The 20,413-nt window shown below is 60.2% G+C and overlaps 1 protein-coding gene across 3 annotated transcripts in view; it reads left to right on the forward strand.

The window, feature by feature from the left end:
• Positions 1–19,673, forward strand: part of KDM2A (lysine demethylase 2A) — a 51,529-nt gene extending 31,856 nt beyond the window's left edge. Inside the window, exons 11-22 of one of the 3 annotated variants that reach the window (XM_082316937.1) lie at positions 548–663; positions 1,910–2,036; positions 3,079–3,500; positions 10,499–10,582; positions 12,457–12,723; positions 12,924–13,055; positions 13,135–13,224; positions 14,156–14,868; positions 16,051–16,214; positions 16,556–16,714; positions 16,859–17,074; positions 17,212–19,673. In XM_082316937.1, the coding sequence (XP_082173063.1) occupies positions 548–663; positions 1,910–2,036; positions 3,079–3,500; positions 10,499–10,582; positions 12,457–12,723; positions 12,924–13,055; positions 13,135–13,224; positions 14,156–14,868; positions 16,051–16,214; positions 16,556–16,714; positions 16,859–17,074; positions 17,212–17,393 (2,672 nt within the window). In that variant the 3' untranslated portion in view covers positions 17,394–19,673. Of the gene's footprint in view, positions 1–547; positions 664–963; positions 1,781–1,909; positions 2,037–3,078; positions 3,501–10,498; positions 10,583–12,456; positions 12,724–12,923; positions 13,056–13,134; positions 13,225–14,155; positions 14,869–16,050; positions 16,215–16,555; positions 16,715–16,858; positions 17,075–17,211 lie in introns of those variants that run through there. The other 2 variants (XM_082316939.1, XM_082316938.1) reach the window with 2 other exon arrangements.
• The last annotated feature ends 740 nt before the right edge of the window (positions 19,674–20,413 follow it).

Below are 20,413 nucleotides of genomic sequence, written 5' to 3' on the forward strand. Positions count from 1 at the left end.
AGACTGTTTTCCTTGCTGCTGGTGTGCTTAGGCCTAGTGCAGCTAGGAAGCAACTTTACAGAGACACTAGGATGACAAAAAGCTGTGGACAGGAGGTGGATACTGGGAGGATGTGAGGCCAGATCCACGGGTGTATTTAAGTGCCTAAGTACAAGTTTGTCTCTAGCTCTTAGATGGGTCAAGTGAGCTGGGTTTTGAGTAATTCAGTAGTGACACTTCAGGAGGGGTGGACGTTGCTGCTCTGGGTGATGTCCACCCTCCTCAAAGAGCTGGAGTCTTTGTGGTCCTACGCTGCTGCTAGGGCTGGCTGATGTGACAAGGGGTCAATAGCTAGTCTGTGTGTTCGCAGCTAACCTGGATGCAGGTTAAGGGTGCAACTGTCAGGGTGGATGTAGCTGAGCAGCGTGAAGGTTGACAGCCCTGCTCTGAAGAGCACGGTTTGTAAGAGATTGCAAAGGAATTGGAATTAGTAGGGACTGTCAGTCGTGCGACCTGGGTCTCACCTAGTTGCTCAGAAGGACTCTTCAAACTCTACTCTCTCTCCAAGGTTGGATCCATGCTGTGTACACTCCCATGGACACGCTGGTTTTCGGAGGCAACTTCTTACACAGTTTCAACATCCCTATGCAGCTCCGGATCTACAGCATTGAAGACCGCACGCGGGTAAGGACCTGCAGGAGAGCTGGGAGGACGTGGTCTCCTGGGATGGAGGGGAGGGCGCAGCCGAGAGCCGTGGTGTGCGGGCAGGCAAGTTGAGTCTCGCCCTGTGACAGATCGCTCGAACTCTGTAAGCAAGGTGTCCTAGCCCGCTAAATGTACAGGCAGGAACTTGGGCAGAGGGACAGCCTGCAGCGTGCACTAAGGCTTGTCATGTTCCTGTGTGCTGCCTCCAGTCTGACGCCAGGCTTCCGAGGGGGCTGGAAACCTTGCTGTGACTGTGATGGGGACCTCCTCTGGCTGCCTTCGCAGGGAAGAGGCAGCAACGTGGCTGTGGGAGCGCATCCAGTGTGTCGCCTCTTTGCTTACCTGCCTGCCTTCTGCTGCTGCTTGGTGTTGATCTTAGACCTTGATGTGGTCCAAGATGACTAAAACTAAGGGCTTCCTGAGGTCTCAAGCAGGCAATGCTGTTGGCAAGTGGGTGTTCTCACTCGCTCCTTGTGGAGACATGGGTCCTGCAGTGCTCAGCACCTCCAGAGAAGCCTCAGGATGCGCTTGGGCTGTGATGGACAGACTGTTGGCCTCTCCGAAGCAGTTCAGGGCATTGCAGCAGGCAGGACCTGTGGGTCAGCACTCAGATGTCAGACCATCATCCAGAGCAGCTGAGACATAGGATGACGCAGTGTGCGCCTGAGCAGTGTAGCCTCAGGAAGGTGCGAGGCAGGCAGCAGGGTCAGGGGCATCTCCTACCTGTCTGTGAATTGCCGACGCTGGTGTGACAGAGCCCTGACAGCACTCTGCTAAATAGCTGAGCTGGTAACACCTCTCTTAATAGACCAACCCTTTCCCTCCGCCTGTACAAATACTGTCAGATGCTGTGCCGGGGCTTGGGAGGAGGCCTCGAACCATTACCTTCAACTGCACCCTTTTGTAGTGTCTGCCACTCTTCCTCGTACTAATGAGGAGGTCTGGGGGGGAAGAGCTGCAACCCTAACAAAGAAAAATTAAATGTTACTGGCTTGCAAGCGAGTAGTGCCTGGTCTCTGCTCTGCCTGGTGATAATATCCTTCTGCAAGGAGAATTACATCAAGCTGCCAGAAGCATGAACGATGCTGTTACACATGTACGTGCATTTCCCGTCTCTCAGGAGGGGATCGGTCTGGATTGAGGCAGCAGTAATAAGAGCTGTCTGTGTGCAGCCCTGTGGCGAAGGAGGCCTGAGCTGATCCCCTTCCCCTTGCCTCTTTTGCAGGTCCCAAATAAGTTTCGTTATCCCTTCTATTACGAGATGTGTTGGTACGTGCTGGAGCGCTACGTCTACTGCATCACCAGCCGCTCACATCTGACCAAGGACTTCCAGAAGGAATCGCTCAGTATGGGTAAGCCCGCTGCGGTGGCTGTCCAGCCCTTATTCCTTCCTCACCCGTATCGAAGCGGTTTCTTGCACCCTCCTGCTGGGGTGCTGTCTGGCTGCGCAGCGTGGTGGGCAGGGGAGGGCTGTGTGGGAAGAATTTGGGACCGTCGCTTCCTCAATTTCACAAGGTGGTTTCTTTGGGTATTTCCTTCCTTTTCCCTGTTTGCTGTACTGAGCAGTCGGAGGGCATTGCAGACTGGCCAAAGGAGGTGCGATTTATTTCTTTTCCTTCGAGCAAGAAGTCAAAACTTGCCAGACTTTTGCTTCCTCCTTTACCCCTGCGACAGGCCAAGGTTCCTTGCAGCTGCAAAACCAGCACGCAAGTTCCTGGCCTTGCTGGTACACACAAAGCCTTTAAGAGAAGCGGCGGGGGGAAGTTGCAGTAACCACCGCTGTGATGTGGGCTGCAGGGCAGTAATGCTTTCTTGCTGATCAGGACCTTCCTGCACGCAGAGTTTAAAATGCTGTCAGAGTTGTGCGCAAGGGAGCGCAGGGAGTCTCTCGCAAAAGGAATGTTTGGCCTCCTTACGGCCAAGGCAGTGCTTCAGGAGATGATTTCTCACAGAGACCCTTCTTCGGGGTGGGAGAGGGCTGGACAGCCTCCACCCAAGGCCCTTGGAGCAAATCTGTCCTCTCTCCCCTGAGAGGCTGTAAATACTGCCCATGGCAGGGGGGTGGACTAGGTGATCTTTAAAGGCGTCTTCCAACCCAAACCATTCTAGGATTCTGTGAAATACAGTCTAGGGCTTTGCTCTCTCCTTCTCTGGGAGGTTTTCCCGTGTCCTGTGCCTTCCCACAAAACAAGCCAGGAATGGGAAAGGGTTTTAGCCGTTCTTGCCGCTATGTGCCCCATCCTCTCCTCTCGCCTTGTCCCTGTACGTATCTGTTGCTCCAGCGTCTCTGGTGGCTGGGGGGATTCCTCTAGAAACTGAATGCCTCTTGTGAGTGATTGTCTGGCCACTGTGCTCTTCTCGCGCTCTTCTCTCACTCTTTCTCCATCATGGCAGATATGGAGCTGAGCTCCTCGGACTCAGTAAACATGGAAGAGGAGGAGGAGGAAGAAGAGGAGGAGGATGCAGCAGGGAAGGAACCCAGGCGACCGGTCACAAGGCGGTCTGTTCTCACCAGCCCCATAGCCAATGGTGCCAATGTGGACTATGATGAACTGGGCAAGAGCTGCCGGAGCAGCCTGCCGGGTCTGAAGAAGACCCCATCTATAGACTCTTCCGATTCCAGCCGGGGCTCCCAAAACGGCCAGGCCTGGGACCCGAACGGTGGCAGCCCGCGCAAGAGCAGGAAGGTACACCTGACGCAGTTTGAGCTGGAGGGGCTGCGCTGCCTCGTGGACAAACTGGAGTCGCTCCCCCTGCACAAGAAGTGTGTTCCCACCGGCATTGAGGATGAGGACGCCCTCATCGCCGACGTCAAGGTATGTAGGCACGAAGGAGCCGCAAGCGGCGCCATTCCTCGGGGCTGCCAGGGTGCATCCACTTTCTTGCGGCATCGGAGGTGGACATGCATTTCCCCACAGGGAAACCGTGCTTGACCATGACCTTACCCCCGTCCTGGGGCAAGGGGGTGATGCGTCTGCAGGCTTGGTGTCCTCCTGTTCCTCTGAGTGAGGCTAACGTTACGCCAGCTGATGCTGAGGGACAGCCCTGGCTTGGATTTTGGGTCGGGGTTAGCAAGAGCAGTAACTGCTCCCAGCCAGTGTGGCTGAGGCTCCTCTAGGACCCCCTGGGCCCTGGCTGGGCCTGTTACGGGTGTCAGAGCAAGAGGGCTTGTTTTGCGATGCGGTTCGTTTCCAGTTCTGGCTCTGGACTCCTTGGGCTGCTGGGTGCTGCGACAGCTGGAGCCCTTTCCTTGCCCCAGGTGGATTTGGCCTTGTTTCTTGGGTTGTTTGCACAGGATGTGACCTTAGGTTATACGAGTCTTTTTTGGGGGGGTATTTTTTGGTGTGTGTGGTTGGTTTGGGTTTTTTTTTCTTTTCCCCTCTGCCCTGCTTTACACCCTGAGCTGTATCTGCCAAACCTGCTGTGCTGACTCCATGAGCTTTGGTGTTGTAGCCCTTTCAGCGCTGAAGTGAGAATGTCGGCCTCGCTCTGTTCCCCAAAAGTCCATTTTAGTCCCCAAAACCACAGTTAACTTCTGCTCCCTTCCTTGCTGATGGTGATCTGTTCAGCTGCTTGCCTGTACCGAGGCTGACACCCAGACACAGCCATGGGTGTATCCTGGTCTTTGCTGTCGTGTTTCTTTTCCAAGCGCCGTCTCCTGATTTTTTTTTTTTTTTTTTTTCCTGTGGATCATTTGGTAAATCCGGCGCTCTGCTGCGTTCGGAGCAGAGGGCGCAGCTCTGGGGTCGCGGGGTGGGCTGTCGTTTGCAGGCCGAGCGCTGGTGGAGCTTGGCTGAAGGAGCAGGAGTAGGTGCTGTCAGGGAGCTGCACTTCTGGTTTCCTGTGGCTTTTTCAAGCGCGCCGTGTGTGCCGTGGCCTTCGAGTACGCAACGCCTGTGTTTCTGAGCCGCGGCGGTGGGGTGGCCTCGGCCCTACCGTGGACCGTGTGATGTTCTGGAGAAACTCGCGCTCTGAGCTGCGAGCGCGGCGTTACACCCTCGGACCGCGAAAGGGATGCTGGTGTCGTGCATTGGTCATTTTGAAGGCAGAGCGTTCAAGGTTGTCAGCGTTCAGCTGGGTTTTGGGACCTGTTCAAAGGACTTATTTTTTTTTTGGGAGCTAACAGACGCGTGCCTGTGGTTTGGATGTGACCCACCAGCCCCCGGTCCAGTTGTACCTTGCAGATGAGCTGTGGGTGAAAGTCCCTGCAGTCCGGTCAGAGCAAACAGCTTCCCTGAAGGACTTGCTCCTTAAAGCTGGCTGTCCTCTGAGGTTCAGAAGTATCCTGAGCTGCAGGGCTCCATCCCTCAGGACTAGCAGCCTCCCAGGTAAAGCCTGTGCTACAGGGCATCCTCAAGGCACAAAGATCTTTAGTCGTCAGACTGCAGTGGCTGGAGAAAATAGGACAAGTTTGTCAAACTACAGCAAACCTCTACTTTCAAAACTTATATTTTCCTTAGAGGTGATAGAACTGACTAATGTAGGTTGGCTGATAAATCCTGAATAAGATATGTCGAGCTAAACCCTTTAACTGCTCTGGTCACTGAAAAGCCCCATGAGTGAAGATCTAATTTTTTCAATATCAACAGCTTGTATGGAGAACACCTTTTTTTTTTTTTTTTAAGGCAGGACAAGTTGTTACCAAGCTAGGCGTGAAGTAGCCATCCATGCATCTGTAACTCATCATGTGGGACACAGATCCTATTTCAGTCCTATTTGCTTTGTAAGCTTTGGTATAACTCCCTCCTCTAATAGCTTCTGTGTTCTTGCACAACTGTAGCCGACTCTCCCAGAACACAACCCTACCGTGGCTGCGTGTAAGCACAGCCCTTCCCTTCGCCGATCTTGCTCTGGTGCTCCTGCCTTCCCTCGCAGCTCTCGGAGGCGTGATCCATGTGGGATCCCTCGTGCTGCACCCTAGACCTGGATCCCTTCTGTTCATCTCTTGATGCGCTAGTGGAGACCTAGAGCCTAATCCATTTTCAGTGACTTAAGCTAAACGGAAAGCATACGTCCTCCACAGCATCTTAGCCTGACTCTGGGGCCATCGATCTGCAGCAGGTGCTCTTACCTGTATGTCACCAGGTGAGGTCATTAATGGACCTGGGATCTGGTCAACAGGACCGCTGGGAAAGACCAGCTCTAGAGAAGCAGGGAACCAATGTGTCTTCAGCACTCGCCAACTTTGCTGCCGTCACTACGTAGCTGTCTTCCAGTTAGGCAGATGCTGCATTGTGGAAGGCTTTCATGGCTGCAGCCTGCATGTTTATTTGGTCTGTCTGCTACCCAGGATCAGAACGTGGCGTTTGCTCGTCGTAGAGCCCAGGCATGCAGGTAGTGACCTGGCATCTCCATCTGCCTGTCGGATCAAACGTCCTACCGTGCTTCCCGCCACCCTCTGCTAACCGCTGTCTCCGGACCAGGAAAACGCTGCCCTTTCCCACAGCCTCTCGTGTGGTGATCGTGACTTCAGAATGCCCATATTTTGGGTCACGTGAAGAAATACGCTTCTGTATTCTGTCGTGAGTTGAGCCTGAAGCCGTCACGTCGTAGGACGTGACACTTTGGATGTGACAAAGATGTGCTTCCAGCTCCACGGCAGGAGGGGTTGTCTGTCCACTGAGACTCTGTAAACCCATTCTAGACAAGGCTGCATCAGGCATCTTGACTAGGAAGAGCACGTTACCACCTCTGCCTCTCCTTAACCTTTCCATCTTTGCCTGTCTCCCTTGGAAAGCTCCTGGTGACACCACATCGCTGCCTTCTGAACCAGTGACTGAGAGCTGCTCTCCAGTGGCTTAAATGGGAGGGCCCACAGAAATCAAAACGGCTTCTAGCACTGCCTCAGGAGGAGATCTGCCTTGGCGAAACGAGATTGCGAACGTGTCGCCTTGTAGCACTGATGTCTCGCTGAAAAATCTCCGTGCGTTTGGTGATGCCTCTGTGCATGGGCTGGACTGGAGTCGTTGGAAAGACCGTTGGCAAAGAGGCAACTTCCGAGAGGTCCCGTTGTCTTTTGACTGCTTCTGTCCATCGCTTCTGACCCTTCTTGGGGTGTTCTGGTTTCCCTCACTTAGGCTTCAGAGGAGCAGGGTGGTCCATACGGCTCTGGCTTTAGAGCTGTCAGACCTGCTGTTGGCTGACTTGTGGGGAGCTGAGACATTTGCTTGCCGCAGGGCCACCAAGCCCTGCGGCCTCACTAACTGGCACAAACAGGTTATATTCAGGCTCTGCCCGCAGGTGTTGGAGCACCAAGCATTGTAGAAAGAAGAGGAGCCTCTCCCAGAAGTGTGGATCCTGTCTCCAGGACCTCATCTCAAAGCCTCTGGTCTGGCATTGCCCATGTACCTGGCTTCATGTTGCGCTGGGTCTCCCCATGATCGGAGACATCTCCTCGCTCCTCTAGAAATGTGTGTTACTCTCCTCATCTGCCTGGTTTTTCTCCTCCTTTGGGTCACATCTGCCCAAAATGTTCCCTGTGCCTCATGCTCTCCTTTCCCTGCCCCAGTAAATCTGCCAGCTGGAATCTGCTTTCCCAAGACCGTTTTGTTTCTCCAGGTGCTCATGTCTAAGAGGAGCAGTGAACATGTCAGCTTGCTGAAGCCCAGGGGATGTAAAAGCACCGATGAGTGCCCTTGGGAGGAGTCTCCGGGCACTCCTTTCCCTCTCCGTGGCCGTGGGGAGAGCGTGCACAGTCCCCCATTTGCCGCAGGGCAATGGGACGCAGAGAGGACTTGGTGAGGAACGGGGGCTGCTTCCACCAGGGATGGATGAGGAAGGCCAGGGTGGCCTGGGAGCTGTGCCGAAAAGGTCCTCCCTTGGTGGGACGGCAGCACTGGCCGCGCTCCCGTCTGTGGGTCAGATGAGACTAAACCGTAGTGTGAAGTGCTGGGCTCCCCTCCCTGTGCCTGTGCCAGCGGCGCAGCGTTCATGAGACGTCCGACACTTCCATGGTCGCTGTCCAAACGGAACAAACGGGAACGCTGGAGCCTGGAGCATGTGGGGCCAAAGACCCCTCTGCCGTCCTGCCTGACCAGGCGTCACCTCAGCCCGCCATCCGATGCGCTCGACCTGGGCAACGTGACGGAGGAGCCGCCCTGCGCATCCTCCGCGCCAGGGCAAAACCACGCTGCGGGGCTGGGCATCCCCAGTGCAATGCAGACGGGGAGATCCGCGGAGAGCCTGTGCCGCGGGCCCGAGGGTGTCGTTGGCGGTTCAGGTGGTGACAGTCTGGACCCAGGTGTCTGGTCGGTGTGGCCCGGTGGCTTCCTGGGCTCTCCAGGGGCAGGAGAGACAAAAGCTGAGGTTGCCTGCAGATGCTTTGGCTGCATCAGGAATGGGAGCAGTCGTTATTCTCCAGTGCTGCTTTGGGGAGCTTGCTTTATTTCCAGTTTCCTCCATTTTAATTGCGGTGGTCTGGAGCCAGGGTGGGGAGGGTCTCGGGGAGCTGGGGCTGGCTGGGGAGACCTTGCTTCACCCGGTATGGGTCTGTCCCCCTCTAGCGGTTAGGTCACCGGTGCCTTTGGGACTACAGCTGCTCCCAAACTTGGCTGACGGGATGTTTGTCAGGGAAGGTTTGTGCATCCAGGTCGGGAGGGTCCGGGTGCCGTCCCTGCAGCCCCCACATTTCGAGGGGGCTCATCCCCCTTGCCTTGATTTCAAAGCCCTTTCTCCCTGCTCACCCCAGTGGTGTCTCCTAGATCCAGGTGGGTTCGGCTTCCAGCAGGAACCCCAAAAACCGCCTCAGAGAAGACAAAAGAAAGGCGTCGGGGAGGCTGGGTGTGAGCGGGCAGGCGGGCCGGGGTAAGGGCTCTCCGCCGCGCTCTCCCCAGCTTGCCCGGGCCCTGGGGAGCCTGGCCCCAGCGTCTCCGATTGCAGTGGCGAAGGGAGGGAGGAAGGTGGGTCGCACCGCCCGGGCCCCTGCGCCAATCCGTGCGGCGCCAGCCGCCCGTCCCCAGCCCCTCCCGGCTCTGCAGCAGAACGGCTCTGCCCTCTGCTCGTTCGCTCGCTTTTTCTCTTCTGCCATCTTCCCGTTGCAAAGCATTGCTGGGAACCGCATGTGGGTGACGCAGCAGCATTGTTTCAGGCTCAGGAAGCTGCCGCTGCTGCCCAAGGGCTCGGGAGGAGCACGCGGCTGCCAGTGCGGCTGCCGGAGCCGGGGAGCAGCCGGGGGTGCTCGGGGCAGGGGGTGCAGCCGCTCCCCCAGCCATGTCCCCGAAGACCGGGGGTCCGGCTTGGGTCGGCTCAGACTGAGCCAGCCCCTGGAGGTGTCTGGGGAGAGGGGGGGGCCCCAGCCCTCGCAGTGCGGGCACCGAAACAAAGAGGGCTCGGCAAACTTCGCCCCAGAGTCTCAGCAGCTCCAGAGGCGCAAGGTCAGGCAGTTGGCAATGCTCGCGGGATGGGGAGGGGACGCGGGGACGCTCCGGACCCAGCCAGGGTGGGAGGGGACCGTGGGGGGGACCCCTGCTTCCCTGGAGGGGTCCCCGGCTGGTGCTCGGGCTCGCCTCTCCCCTCCCCTTCCTTGGGGCGCGCTCGCCGGTGCCGAGTTCCTGCCGGCCGGGGGAAGCATGTGGTGAGCTCGCTCGCAGGGTCCCCTCCGCCTTGTCCCCCCTCCGAGCCGGAGCGCGAGGGGCTGTCGCCCACCCTGGCTCCGAGCCAGACGCAGCCCCAGGACCCAGGTGCCCCCCACCCCAACCCCTTGACCCCCTGGCTCGGAGCGCGCCTGAGCCACCGCCACCCGCCGTGGTGCCCTGGGCAGGGGGAGGCTGCGGTTCCCTGCCCGCAGGTATATACGCGTGTGTGTGTGCGTGTGTGAGCCCCCAGCCCCTGACCTTTCCTTTCAGCGTGTGCTCATGGGAAGGCTGGCGGGGAGGCGGAAAGTCTGTAGGCAGCACGCCGCGCTGCCGGGGAGCGGAGGGGAGGCCGCGGCTTCCTGCCTCCCGCAGCCGCCCGAGAAGGGCGGGGGAACGCCGGGAAGCCGCGCCGGCCTTGGGGCGCTTGCCCGGCGAGCGGGCACCCCCACGGGGGACCCCGGCCCCTGCCCTGGCCCTGCCTGGCACCGGGAAGCACGGCGCGTGGGGATGCCGGCAGGAGGCTCCTGCTGGCGTAGCCATGGCAACGCCAAGTAAATAAAGCACCTTTGCAACCGGCAAATTCGGTGGGGAATGGGCTGGTAAATTCGGTGGGGAATGGCCATGGGGAGGGGGCCACCATGGAGGGGAGCGAGAGGGCCGAAACGGTCAGGGTGAGCGCAAGGAGCCTCCGTCCACCGAGAGCGCGGGTGCCTGTTGTGCCGTAGGGCAGCGTGCCCGTCCGGTTGGTGCCGAGGGATCTCTCATGTCAAAGTCAAAGCCAAACCCTGAGGCAGTGCAGGGGAGCAGCTCTTGGCTAGCCGGCAGCTTGCGCCAGGCTACCGAGGGGATGCTGGGGCACCGCATCCTGCCACCACTGCACCCGCCAGCCGCCCCGTGCCCGGGGGCAGATGGGGGGACCCTCGTGCTTCCTCCCCCATAAATCCCTCTGGATTGCAAAAGCTTGGCACTCTCCCCTTACCACCGCACAGAGCGGGGCCTCGGGGCTGAAATGCAGTTGATGAAAGCGCTCGTGCAGATCGACTCGACAGAGCTTGTCTGTCTCGTGTGGGGAGGGATCGTTGCTCGCGGGCGTGGGTAGAGGAGGGCTCCTTCCCAGCCGGGTTTGAAGCATGCTGGCCTTGGCATCTGGTCGGAGCCTGCCTCGCTGGCGGGAGCCTTGTTTCCCTCTGCTCACACCTGTGCTTTTTGCCTCTCTTTTTTTCCCCCTCTCTCTCCATTAGCTGCTGCTAGAAGAATACGCGAACAGCGACCCCAAACTGGCACTTACAGGCATCCCCATCGTCCAGTGGCCCAAGAGAGATAAGGTAGGAGCTGCGAGGTGGGGACCTGGGCGGGTATTGCGTGTGGTTGAGCTGATTACCTGCTCTCGGCTCAGTCACCGCCTGCGACTGGGATGCGGTGGCACCGCTTCCATACCTGCCTCGGGAGCCCGAGCCGGCAGGCAGAAAGGGAGCAGCGCAGAGGCAAGTCGTGGGGCGTAACCACCTCCGCAGCACCACGGGCAAACCCGTTGGCTGGCAGTGGTGGAGGTCTCCCACCGTGCCGGTTACCCTGGCTCAGCCGACAGGTGGTAACTGGGTCAGCCCCAGCGGCTCCATGTTCTCCAGCCCCTTGGTCGTGCTCAGAGGAGCTGAAGCCCTGCTGTTGGTGGAAGGGGTGATCCTCTAAAGGGCACTTTCCCAGCAGCTCTCTGGCTTGACAAGGGAGTCCTGGGTGGTATGAGTAACGTTGTGTGTCAGGGGAACGTATTGCTGTTGCATTCCCCGAGAGATGAAGGGTGAGGTGTGGGAGTTGATGATTGGCATCACCCCTGCCTGTTCGGTGGGCAGGCCAGCCCCTCGCCGCTCAGCGAGCGTGCCCCTTGGGTCTCTGCCCCTGCTAGCACGCTGCCCGTGCTGTAGTGTTGGCTCTTGCAACCCCAAGGAAGGCAGCTCCCTCCTGGGGATCTGTACCTGCAGAGAGCAGCCAGCTTCTCAGGAAAGGGACCTTTCAGCGTGCCCCTACCCTTCCCTCTCCAGCTGTGCTCATAACACAAGGCCCAAAGCTGGGCCACGGCCCGGGCTGAGCTCGCTGGGCAGATGGAGGCGAGGAGCAGCTTGCCGCTGGCCGGCCGGACTTCCCCTCCGCAGGCTGCCTTCCCGCGGCCCGCCAGGACGGCTCCCGTAGGTCACCGCTTCCTTCCTGCCAGGAGACGGGCTCATGGGCAGGCATGTGGGAAGAGCAGGACCCCATCGCACTGGGAAGGGTGGGTACCACCCCATCTGGGTGTTTGGAGACAAACAAGCCTCTCGGATTGCCCTTCGGAGGTGCTTGTCTCTGCCTGCCTGCCCTGCCCAAGGGGATCCAGCGTGATTTACTGGTCCTTCACCAGCACAAGCATCTCAGGCAGCTTTTCTGGGATAGGAGACCTGGAGATGTCTGCACGCTTTGGATGCAGCACACAGATGCTTGGTGCATCCCCGACCCTGTCCTCATGCTGGGTTTTTTGGGCGCCTGCCCTTCCCCAAGCCCACCAGCTGTGGTGCACGCACCATCACGGCCGATCCCAGGAGGGTGCTGCAGCCAGCGTGTTCGCTGCAGCCAGCGTGTTCGCTGCAGCCAGCGTGTTCGCTGCAGCCAGCGTGTTCGCTGCGAGGGCTGATGGCACGCGTGGTGGCAGGTGTCTGCTGGAGAGCTGCGCTGTCCCACCTGCCCTGTAAACAGGGGTGCTTGGGTGTTCCCAGTGCGCCTTGAGCTTGTGGGAAAGAGTGACCAGAGCTCAGCCCTGTCCCCTTGCACAGCTGGCAAAGGGACCTGGGTGGCACAGAGAGAGGACAGCCTTTCTGGCTGCCCGGGTAGACTTTGTCTTTCCTTGCTTCAGAAGGAAAGAGTGGCTGTTGTTGGAGCACCACAATGCTTCTGGGGCCCTTTTCAGACCCGTTTCTGACTGCTGATGGGGGTGGGAGGAAGGAGAGCTCTTGGTGTGGGGTGGCAAAGGCTGGCTGTGCTCGAGGAGAGCTGCTCGGGGCAGCGCCGATACAGGCTCCTCTGTCTGCAGAGAGGTGAGGGAGCAGGACTGCTCTCTGGAACCTTATCCGAGGTCGCAGTGAGGCAGCCAGGGATCAGAGGCTTTCTGATCCAAGCTGAATGCAGTGATCTGCTCATCTCACGCCACTTCCCTCTCTATTTCTGTTGCCAGCTAAAGCTCCAGGCCCGGCTGAGGGTGCGCCTGCCCACCATCCCCATCACCAAGCCACACACCATGAAGCCAACCCCCCGCCCGACACCCGTCAGGCCTACAGTCTCTCCCATCGTGTCAGGCGCCAGGCGGAGGCGGGTGCGGTGCCGAAAATGCAAGGCTTGCATGCAGGGCGAGTGTGGCATGTGCCACTACTGCAGGGACATGAAGAAGTTTGGCGGGCCTGGCCGCATGAAGCAGTCCTGCGTCCTCCGGCAATGCTTAGCGGTGAGTCTGTGGCTCAGTCCTTTCTCGGAAGTCCGCTGCAGCCTGGCAGCAACTCTGTGTGGACAATCAGGGTCAGAGAGAGGAGGGCAATGACCAAGTTTGATTCCTGGGGGATAGTTGGCCCCTTCCCTGCGATTCAGGCAATGGAGGAGGAAAGGAGGGAGGCTTTGCTCTGGTTTCACGCCTGCTTTCCTTTGTAGCCCAGGCTGCCTCACTCGGTCACGTGTGCACTTTGCGGGGAGGTAGATCAGAACGAGGACTCGCAGGACTTTGAGAAAAAGCTCATGGAGTGCTGCATCTGCAACGAGATTGTCCACCCTGGCTGCCTGCAGGTGAGCAGCGCGGGCGCCCGGGCAGAGGGGGCTTGGCTGTGGGGAAGGACTGCTGCTGACTGCCCTCTTCTCTTTGCAGATGGATGGGGAAGGGCTGCTCAACGATGAGCTCCCTAACTGCTGGGAGTGCCCCAAATGCTACCAGGGTGACGACGCAGAGAAGGGCCAGGTAAGAGGCGAGCTGTGCCCTGGCAGGGCGGGCCGTGTGTCCTCCGTCCTGCTGAGGGATAGGCAGCATTCAGCCAGGCTGGGCTGCGTGGGGGGGCCGGAGGGTGGGCAGGCACCAGTGCCGTCCAGGGGACCAGTTGGGCAGTGACTAGCGAGAGCGGGGGTAACTGGGGGTGCAGCACAGCGGCGCTCGGGGGTCTGGCAGCATCCTGCCGGCAGACGCAGCCACAGCCTGGTCCTGGGATCCTGCAGAGGGGTGAGCTGACAGCCCCCTGCTCTCTGTCCCCGGCTCCCAGAGAGGCCGTCAGCAGGCCAAGGCCAGGCTCCTGCAGAAGCGGCAGGGGCAGCCGGGTTCCTCCGCCAGGCAGCCAGCGGACTGCGTGCGGCAGCAGCTGGCCCGCTGGCGACTGCCAGCACTGCCCAGGACACCGGCCTACGGCTGCCACATCGCCGGTAGGACCGTGCCCGCTGCTGTGGATGGAAGCGCGGCAGCTAAGGCAAGCCAGGCAGGGAGGAGCCGCCTTTGGGGCACCTTCACCTTCTCCTGGGTGATGTGCATGCGTGGGGTGCACATCTACCTGGTTCCGGGGTCCCCCAGCACTTCAAGTGGGTGTGATGAGCACCCCTTGTCCCCACGGTGTCTTGTGCTGAGCTGTGATCCTGAGAGGTTCCAATGCGAGAGGCGGGGGACTGTTAGGCACGGAGTGGAAGCCACCCCCAACCTCAGGGGGCACGGCACCCCTTTTGTGAAGGGGGAAGGAAAATGTTTGTTGCTGGTGTGGGTGGACTTTGGTGCTGGTGGTACTGGGCACCGCTGGCGCAGGCCCTGCCAGCACCGTGCATGTTGCCCTGGGGAAGAGGAGAGGGGGGATGCGTTCCCCAGGCCCACCGTGGCTCCATCCCCGCTAACCTGCTGCCCCGCTCCCCCGCAGAAGAGGAAGGTGGAGGAGAGCGACGACGACACGGCGCAAGCCAAGGTGCTGCGACCCCTGCGGAGCTGCGAGGAGCCCCTGACCCCCCCGCCCAACTCGCCCACCCCCATGCTGCAGCTGATCCACGACCCGGCGTCGCCGCGAGGCGTGGTGACGCGCTCGTCCCCGGGAGCCGGCCCCAGCGACCACCACAGCGCCAGCAGAGACGAGCGCTTCAAGCGACGGCAGCTGCTGCGGCTCCAGGCCACCGAGCGAACGATGGTGCGGGAGAAGGAGAACAACCCCAGCGGCAAGAAGGAGCTGTCGGAGGTGGAGAAGGCCAAGCTGCACGGCTCCTACCTCACCGTGACGCTCCAACGCCCCACCAAAGACGTCCACGGCACTTCTATCGTCCCCAAGCTGCAAGCCATCACGGCCTCCTCCACCAACCTGCAGCACTCTCCCCGCGTCGTCATGCGCCACGCACCCGCCAGGATGCCCCTGCGAGGCGGGGGGGAGGAGGAGGCAGCCGCCGAGGAGGATGAGGAGGAAGAGGAAGAGGAGGACGAGAACGCGGAGGAGGGGGGGGCGGCCCGGCTCAACGGCCGAGGGGGCCGGGCGCAGGAGGGCGAGGAGAGCTGGATGCAGCGCGAGGTGTGGATGTCCGTCTTCCGCTACCTCACTCGCAGGGAGCTCTGCGAGTGCATGCGGGTGTGCAAGACCTGGTACAAGTGGTGAGTGTGGGGACGGGCGCGTGGTGGCGGGGTGGGGGGCAGAGCCAGGCCTGCCCGCGTCCCGAGCCCTGGACTGGGCACGGCCACGCCAAGCCTGGTGCCTGATGGGCAGCCCCGGGGAAGGGATCTCGCCTCGGTGCTCTCCCTTCGCTCCCTGGAGGTGGCACTCGCCAGGCAGCGTTGTCCTCGGACCCTGTGGCCAACCCTGCTGGCATCTGCCCCTGCCGTATATGCGCTGGTCTTTATTGTCCCCTTCTGCTGCCTTCCTCCTGTCCCTTCCGTTGGGAGACAGGGGCAGACTGCGCTGTCACCTGAGCACCTCCGTCCCCTGCTGTGTCCTTGCGAGGTGCCGATGCCCTTTCCTCGCCTGCTGCCCGGCACGGTCCTTGCCCTTCCCTGCCTCCCGTCCTGCCGCAGCCTCCCAGCAGGCAGGGGAAAGCAGGCTGAGGCAGGGATGGGTTTGCTGGCTGGAAACGCCTCGGGGGGCAGCAGGCCTGAAGACAATGCTGGCACTGGGACAGCTGTGGATGGAGGGCTTGGGAACAGACGGGGACTGGAAACTGGGAGGTTTCTAACCGCCGAGCAGCGGGAATGGTACGATGGGAAAAGACCGGTCCGCTTTGATCAACGGGCCGGTGGGAATGGTGTGGCGTGGTGGCTGCGGGAGAGCGTCCCCTCACCTGCCACTGGTGTGGCATCTTCGGTGGCACAGCTGAGCTGCCATCGGGTCCTGGGTCTCCCCAGGCTCCCGTGGGATAGGAGGAGTTTGTGCCACCTCCAGGCTCCGTCGCAGCTCTCGGCGAAGCAGCGAGCGCTGCCGAGGCCGTGGGGTGGGACCAGGCGGAGTGTTTTGCCTGCTGGGAGCAAAGATGCTTAAGATCTTCTCCCTGGCAGAAGGAGCACCCGGGAGGGGGCAAGCAGGCCGACAGCCGCGACTCAGAGTCTTGTTATGTGGCAGCAAAACCCCGCTGGGGCTGTTAGGGGCATCCCCGGGTGGCCGGACACCCTCAACAACCTCCCCACACGTGCCGGGAAACCCAAGGAAACCAGGCAGAGCAGCCTTGTGCTGCGGCTGGGGCCACGCCAGGGCTGGGCTCCTCCCCAAAGCCAGACAACCCGCTGGCCGTCTCTTGTCCCGCGAGGCGCTCGGAGCTTGGCTTTCAACCTTGTCCTTGTCCCCAGGTGCTGTGACAAGAGATTGTGGACAAAGATAGATTTGAGCAGGTGCAAGTCCATCACCCCCCAGGCGCTGAGCGGCATCATCAAAAGACAGCCGGTCAGCCTCGACCTCAGTTGGACCAATATCTCCAAAAAACAGCTTACGTGGCTCGTCAACAGGCTGCCAGGTGAGCGTGGGCTGGGGAGGGGGCCCTACCTCGGCTGCCAGCCTGCTCTGAGGCTTCTCAGTGGCTGGACCACAGCGAGAGACGGGTTCTGCACCCTGGTACCTGCCAGCAGGAAAACTCCGAGGTGCCTGGATCCCGTCACCCAGCGAGCAGCCGATAGTGGTGTGGTTTCCTGCTGCTGTGTGTTGACCTCTCCTTCGGAGAGCCCGGCTCCCCGTCCCATCCCAGGCAGGGAGGGGAGCTGCTTCCTCACGTGCCTGGAGAGAGAGGCGTGAGATCTGGGACGCCTCGGAGCTGACCGAGCCCGTCTGACTTGTTCCCTCTCTCCCTTCTCCCGGCAGGCCTGAAAGACCTCATCTTAGCGGGCTGTTCCTGGTCTGCGGTCTGTGCTCTCAGTACCTCCAGCTGCCCCCTTCTCAGGACCCTCGATCTTCGGTGGGCAGTAGGAATCAAGGACCCTCAGATCCGGGACTTACTCACCCCTCCGACAGACAAACCCAGTAAGCTGTTGCCCAGGCTGCCACCACGGGGAGCTGGAGGAGGGTGACGTGCTGGGCGCAGCGCGGGGAGGCGATGCCAGATCCAGAATGCCCCAACCCAGCAGGGCAGATCGTTCGCGCTCAGCTTCTCCTCTCCCTTTGCAGGTCAGGACAATCGCAGCAAACTCCGCAACATGATCGATTTCCGGCTCGCCGGCCTGGACATCACCGACGCCACGCTGCGGCTGATCATCCGCCATATGCCCCTGCTCTCCCGCCTCGACCTCAGCCACTGCAACCACCTTACGGACCAGTCAGCCAACCTCCTCACGGCCGTGGGCTCTTCCACACGCAACTCCCTCACCGAGCTCAACATGGCAGGTGGGTACGCTGCTCTGGGTGGCCCGGGCTGGACTTGCCCATCGTAAAGCGGCTTCTTCCTCGCCGGCCTGACGTGGGAGCTCAGCTCTGGCTTCGCAGAAGCGTTGCAGCTCACTCTTCCTCTCATCTCCCCGCAGGCTGCAATAAGCTGACGGACCAGGCCTTGCTGTACCTGCGCCGCATCTCCAACGTCACTCTAATCGACCTGCGAGGTTGCAAACAGATCACCCGCAAAGCCTGTGAGCACTTCATCTCGGACCTGTCCATCAACAGCCTCTACTGCCTGTCCGATGAGAAGCTGATCCAAAAAATCAGCTAGAGACCCTCCCCGGGGCAGACTGAGGAGAAGGAAAAAGAGCCCATCCCACCCCTCTCGGAGAGCCGCTCCTCCACATCCCCACCCTGCCCTCGGTGTCCTGCCGCTGCCTCCCACCTGACTCGGCAGGCAGGGCCGCTGCTGGCCTCGCTCCACCGTCCTTCCTCCTTCTCCCCCGGGACTTCTGCCGATGAAGATGTCCCGCCAGGCTGGCCAGTACCAGAGGAGGAACGGGCAAATGGCAGGGAGCCTCAGCCCGGAGGCTGGCCGCTCCCAAGGCGGAGGTTGTAATAGAAATCTCTGTGCAGAGAAAGGGGGCACCCTCTTCCCCCAGCTTTTCCCCTCCTCCCCATCGTCTCCTTGCCTTGAAACACTTGTCACTTCCCCGTTAGCACAAAGCTTGAGGGTCAGGGTCTCTCCAAGGAAGCGGGAGCAGAGCTGGAACGAAATGTACCCCTCCGTGCCACCACCAGCTCGTCGCTTGCCCTGCGCTCTCAGCCCCCTTACGGTTTCCCTCGTCCGGCCGCAGGGGCTGCGATCCAACCCCCTCCTTCTCCCACCGCTCTGCGTCCAGGGCAGGAGCCCCGCAGCCAGGGCGTCGCGGGTTCTCGGGCCGCAGGGCTGGCGTACGCTGGCCAGGAGCAGGGGCTTCGCGGCCCGTTTTTCCCCCTGCCCGGGGAGGCGAGGCTGGGGGACGACGCGCTTCCACTCTGGGGCAGCGCCGGCCTTCCCGGAGCACCGTCTGTCCCCACGCAGCCCCCGGACAGAGGCGATGGCCGGGGCCGGGCGCCGGTTGGGAGCAGGGGAGAAACCGCAGGTACATCAGAGCTCAGGGAGGACTCGGAAAGCATCAGCCAGGGGTGAGTGAGCGCGCGGGGGGACAGGAGCTGCCTCCTCTTCCTCCCCAGCTCCCTGCGCGTGGCCCGGCATCGTGAAGCACTCTCGGGCCGCCGCGGTCGGAGGGGCGAAGGCTGCTCTGTCTGGCCTGGGACCGAACTGGCACGAACGCCCCACTGCATTGTCCTCTCCTTCCCCCACCCCCTTTTAGCTGCCGTTTTTCCTTTGCAATGAATGGTCGGTCCAAAGAACCTCTCTCTAGGGCAGCAGAGAGCTTTTTGCACTTTAAAAAAAACAAAAAAAAACAAAAAAAAAACAAACAAAAAAACCACAAAAAAACAAACAAACAAAAAAAAAACAAAAAAAAACAAACAGGAAAAAAAAAAAAAAGGAAAAAAAGGTTGGAATCTTCTTTTTGGGTCACTATTTTATTTCCCTCCCTGTCCTGCCTGTGACCGGACGCTCCCCATCTGTCCCCCGGTGTCAGGACACCGCTCTCCCCGGCCCTGCCCTCCCTGCCAGCGCCTTACAGATAGCACAAACCGGCCCACCCCGTGCCACCGGCCCCCAGCCCCGCAGAGTCCGGCCGAGGGGCAGGGGGCTCCCGCGGAGGGCAGCCCGCGTCGCCCCGCTGCTTCAGAAGCAATAAGGGAGGAGAGACGGCCGCCGACCCTTCTCCCCGGGGGCCGGTGGCGCGTCCTCCGCTCCCCGGCTGCCGGAGGGGGATGCGAGGGGACGATCGCCGCGGGGACAAGGGGCAATTTTGCCGCGGTGAATCCCGGAGGGCTTTGAGCAGCAAACAGCCCGGGCGAGAGGAAGAACGGAGAGCCGGCTCCCCGGCCGGGCGGTGGAGGCCTTCTGCCTTAGTCTCTCTTGTCGGTGGCTCCCGTGAAAGACGTCGGAAGAATCGAAGCTTTTCTTTTTCCTTTGGATTGAGTTTGAGTTTTGCAATGAGAAAGAAAAGGAAAAAAAAAAAAAAACACAAAAAAAAAAAAGCTGGGGTAGAGCTTAGCCGGAGGCGGGTGGGCGCTGGGCTCCCTCCGCCACGGTGGGCGACAGCGGACCCGGGCGGGAGGCGGGCGAGCGGCCGAGCTGGGGGGGGGGGCGGCGAGACCCCGTCCCCGCCGGTGTCCCCCCGGTGTCCCCCCGGTGTCCCCGGGGCCGCAGAGACTCTGGCGCCTCACCCTCGCCACGCCGCCGGCCACCCCGGCCCCCATCCGCGGGCAGGGGGCGAAAATCCACAAGGAAGAAAAAAAGAGAATTATATATATAAAATCACTTAGTGATTTAAAAAGCAACCCCGACCGCTCCCTACAGACAACTCCTGCAAGAAAAGTCACTATTGTTTAAGGGTTTGGTTGTGTTTTTGTTTTGTTTCGATTCCCCCTTTTCCCTGCGCCCCCCTTCCCGGAGAAATATTGTAAATATATATTTTTTTGTTGGCGATTTAGAGTCCATCTCTGATGTTTGTGCTTTAAAATTAAATGTAAGCATTAAGGGTAAAAGCAAACCAAGTCTTACGCTCTCTCCGTCGGTATGGTTTGGGTTGGGGGTTTCTTGGCTGGGGGCAGAGGGAGGGGAGCTCGTTGGCAATTTTTTTTATTTTTGTTTCGGTTTTGTTTTGGTTTTTTTGGTTGTTTTGGTTTTTTTTTTTTTGGTTTGGTTTGGTTTTTTTCTTTTTTTCTAAGCATTCTCCGATACTGGTTTTAGAGAGGATCTTTGCTCATAACATATTACCACAGGGATGGGAGAGATGTTGTGGGGGGAGGGAAGATACCAGCCTCTGAAGGGAAATATTTTGTTTCTTGGGGGTGGATTTTTGGAATAAAAAAAAAATTTAAAGCAAAACGAAAGCCTGCGTCTCGGCTCTGCCCGTTGTTTGTCCGCGAGGGAAGCGGAGGGGACGAGGCCGGGGCTGGGAGGCCCCCGGTGCCCCCCAGGGACCTCCTGTGCCCCCCTCCCCGCTCCGGCACCGGCGTTTCCTCCGCCGCCCGCGCCAGAGAGGAAGCCTGGGCCGCCGTCGCCTGCGCCGGCTCGCAGGCCTGAGACGGGGGCAGCCGTCCCCGTGTCCCCACCGTCTCCCAGGGCGTGGTGGTGGCAGCTGTCCCTATGTCCCTGTTGTCTCCTGGGGCATGGTGGCAGCTGTCCCCATGTCCCCACTGTCTCCCGGGGGGGGTGGTGGCAGC

Source organism: Platalea leucorodia (genome assembly GCF_965183815.1).
Source record: "Platalea leucorodia genome assembly, chromosome: 7".
Taxonomy (NCBI): domain Eukaryota; kingdom Metazoa; phylum Chordata; class Aves; order Pelecaniformes; family Threskiornithidae; genus Platalea; species Platalea leucorodia.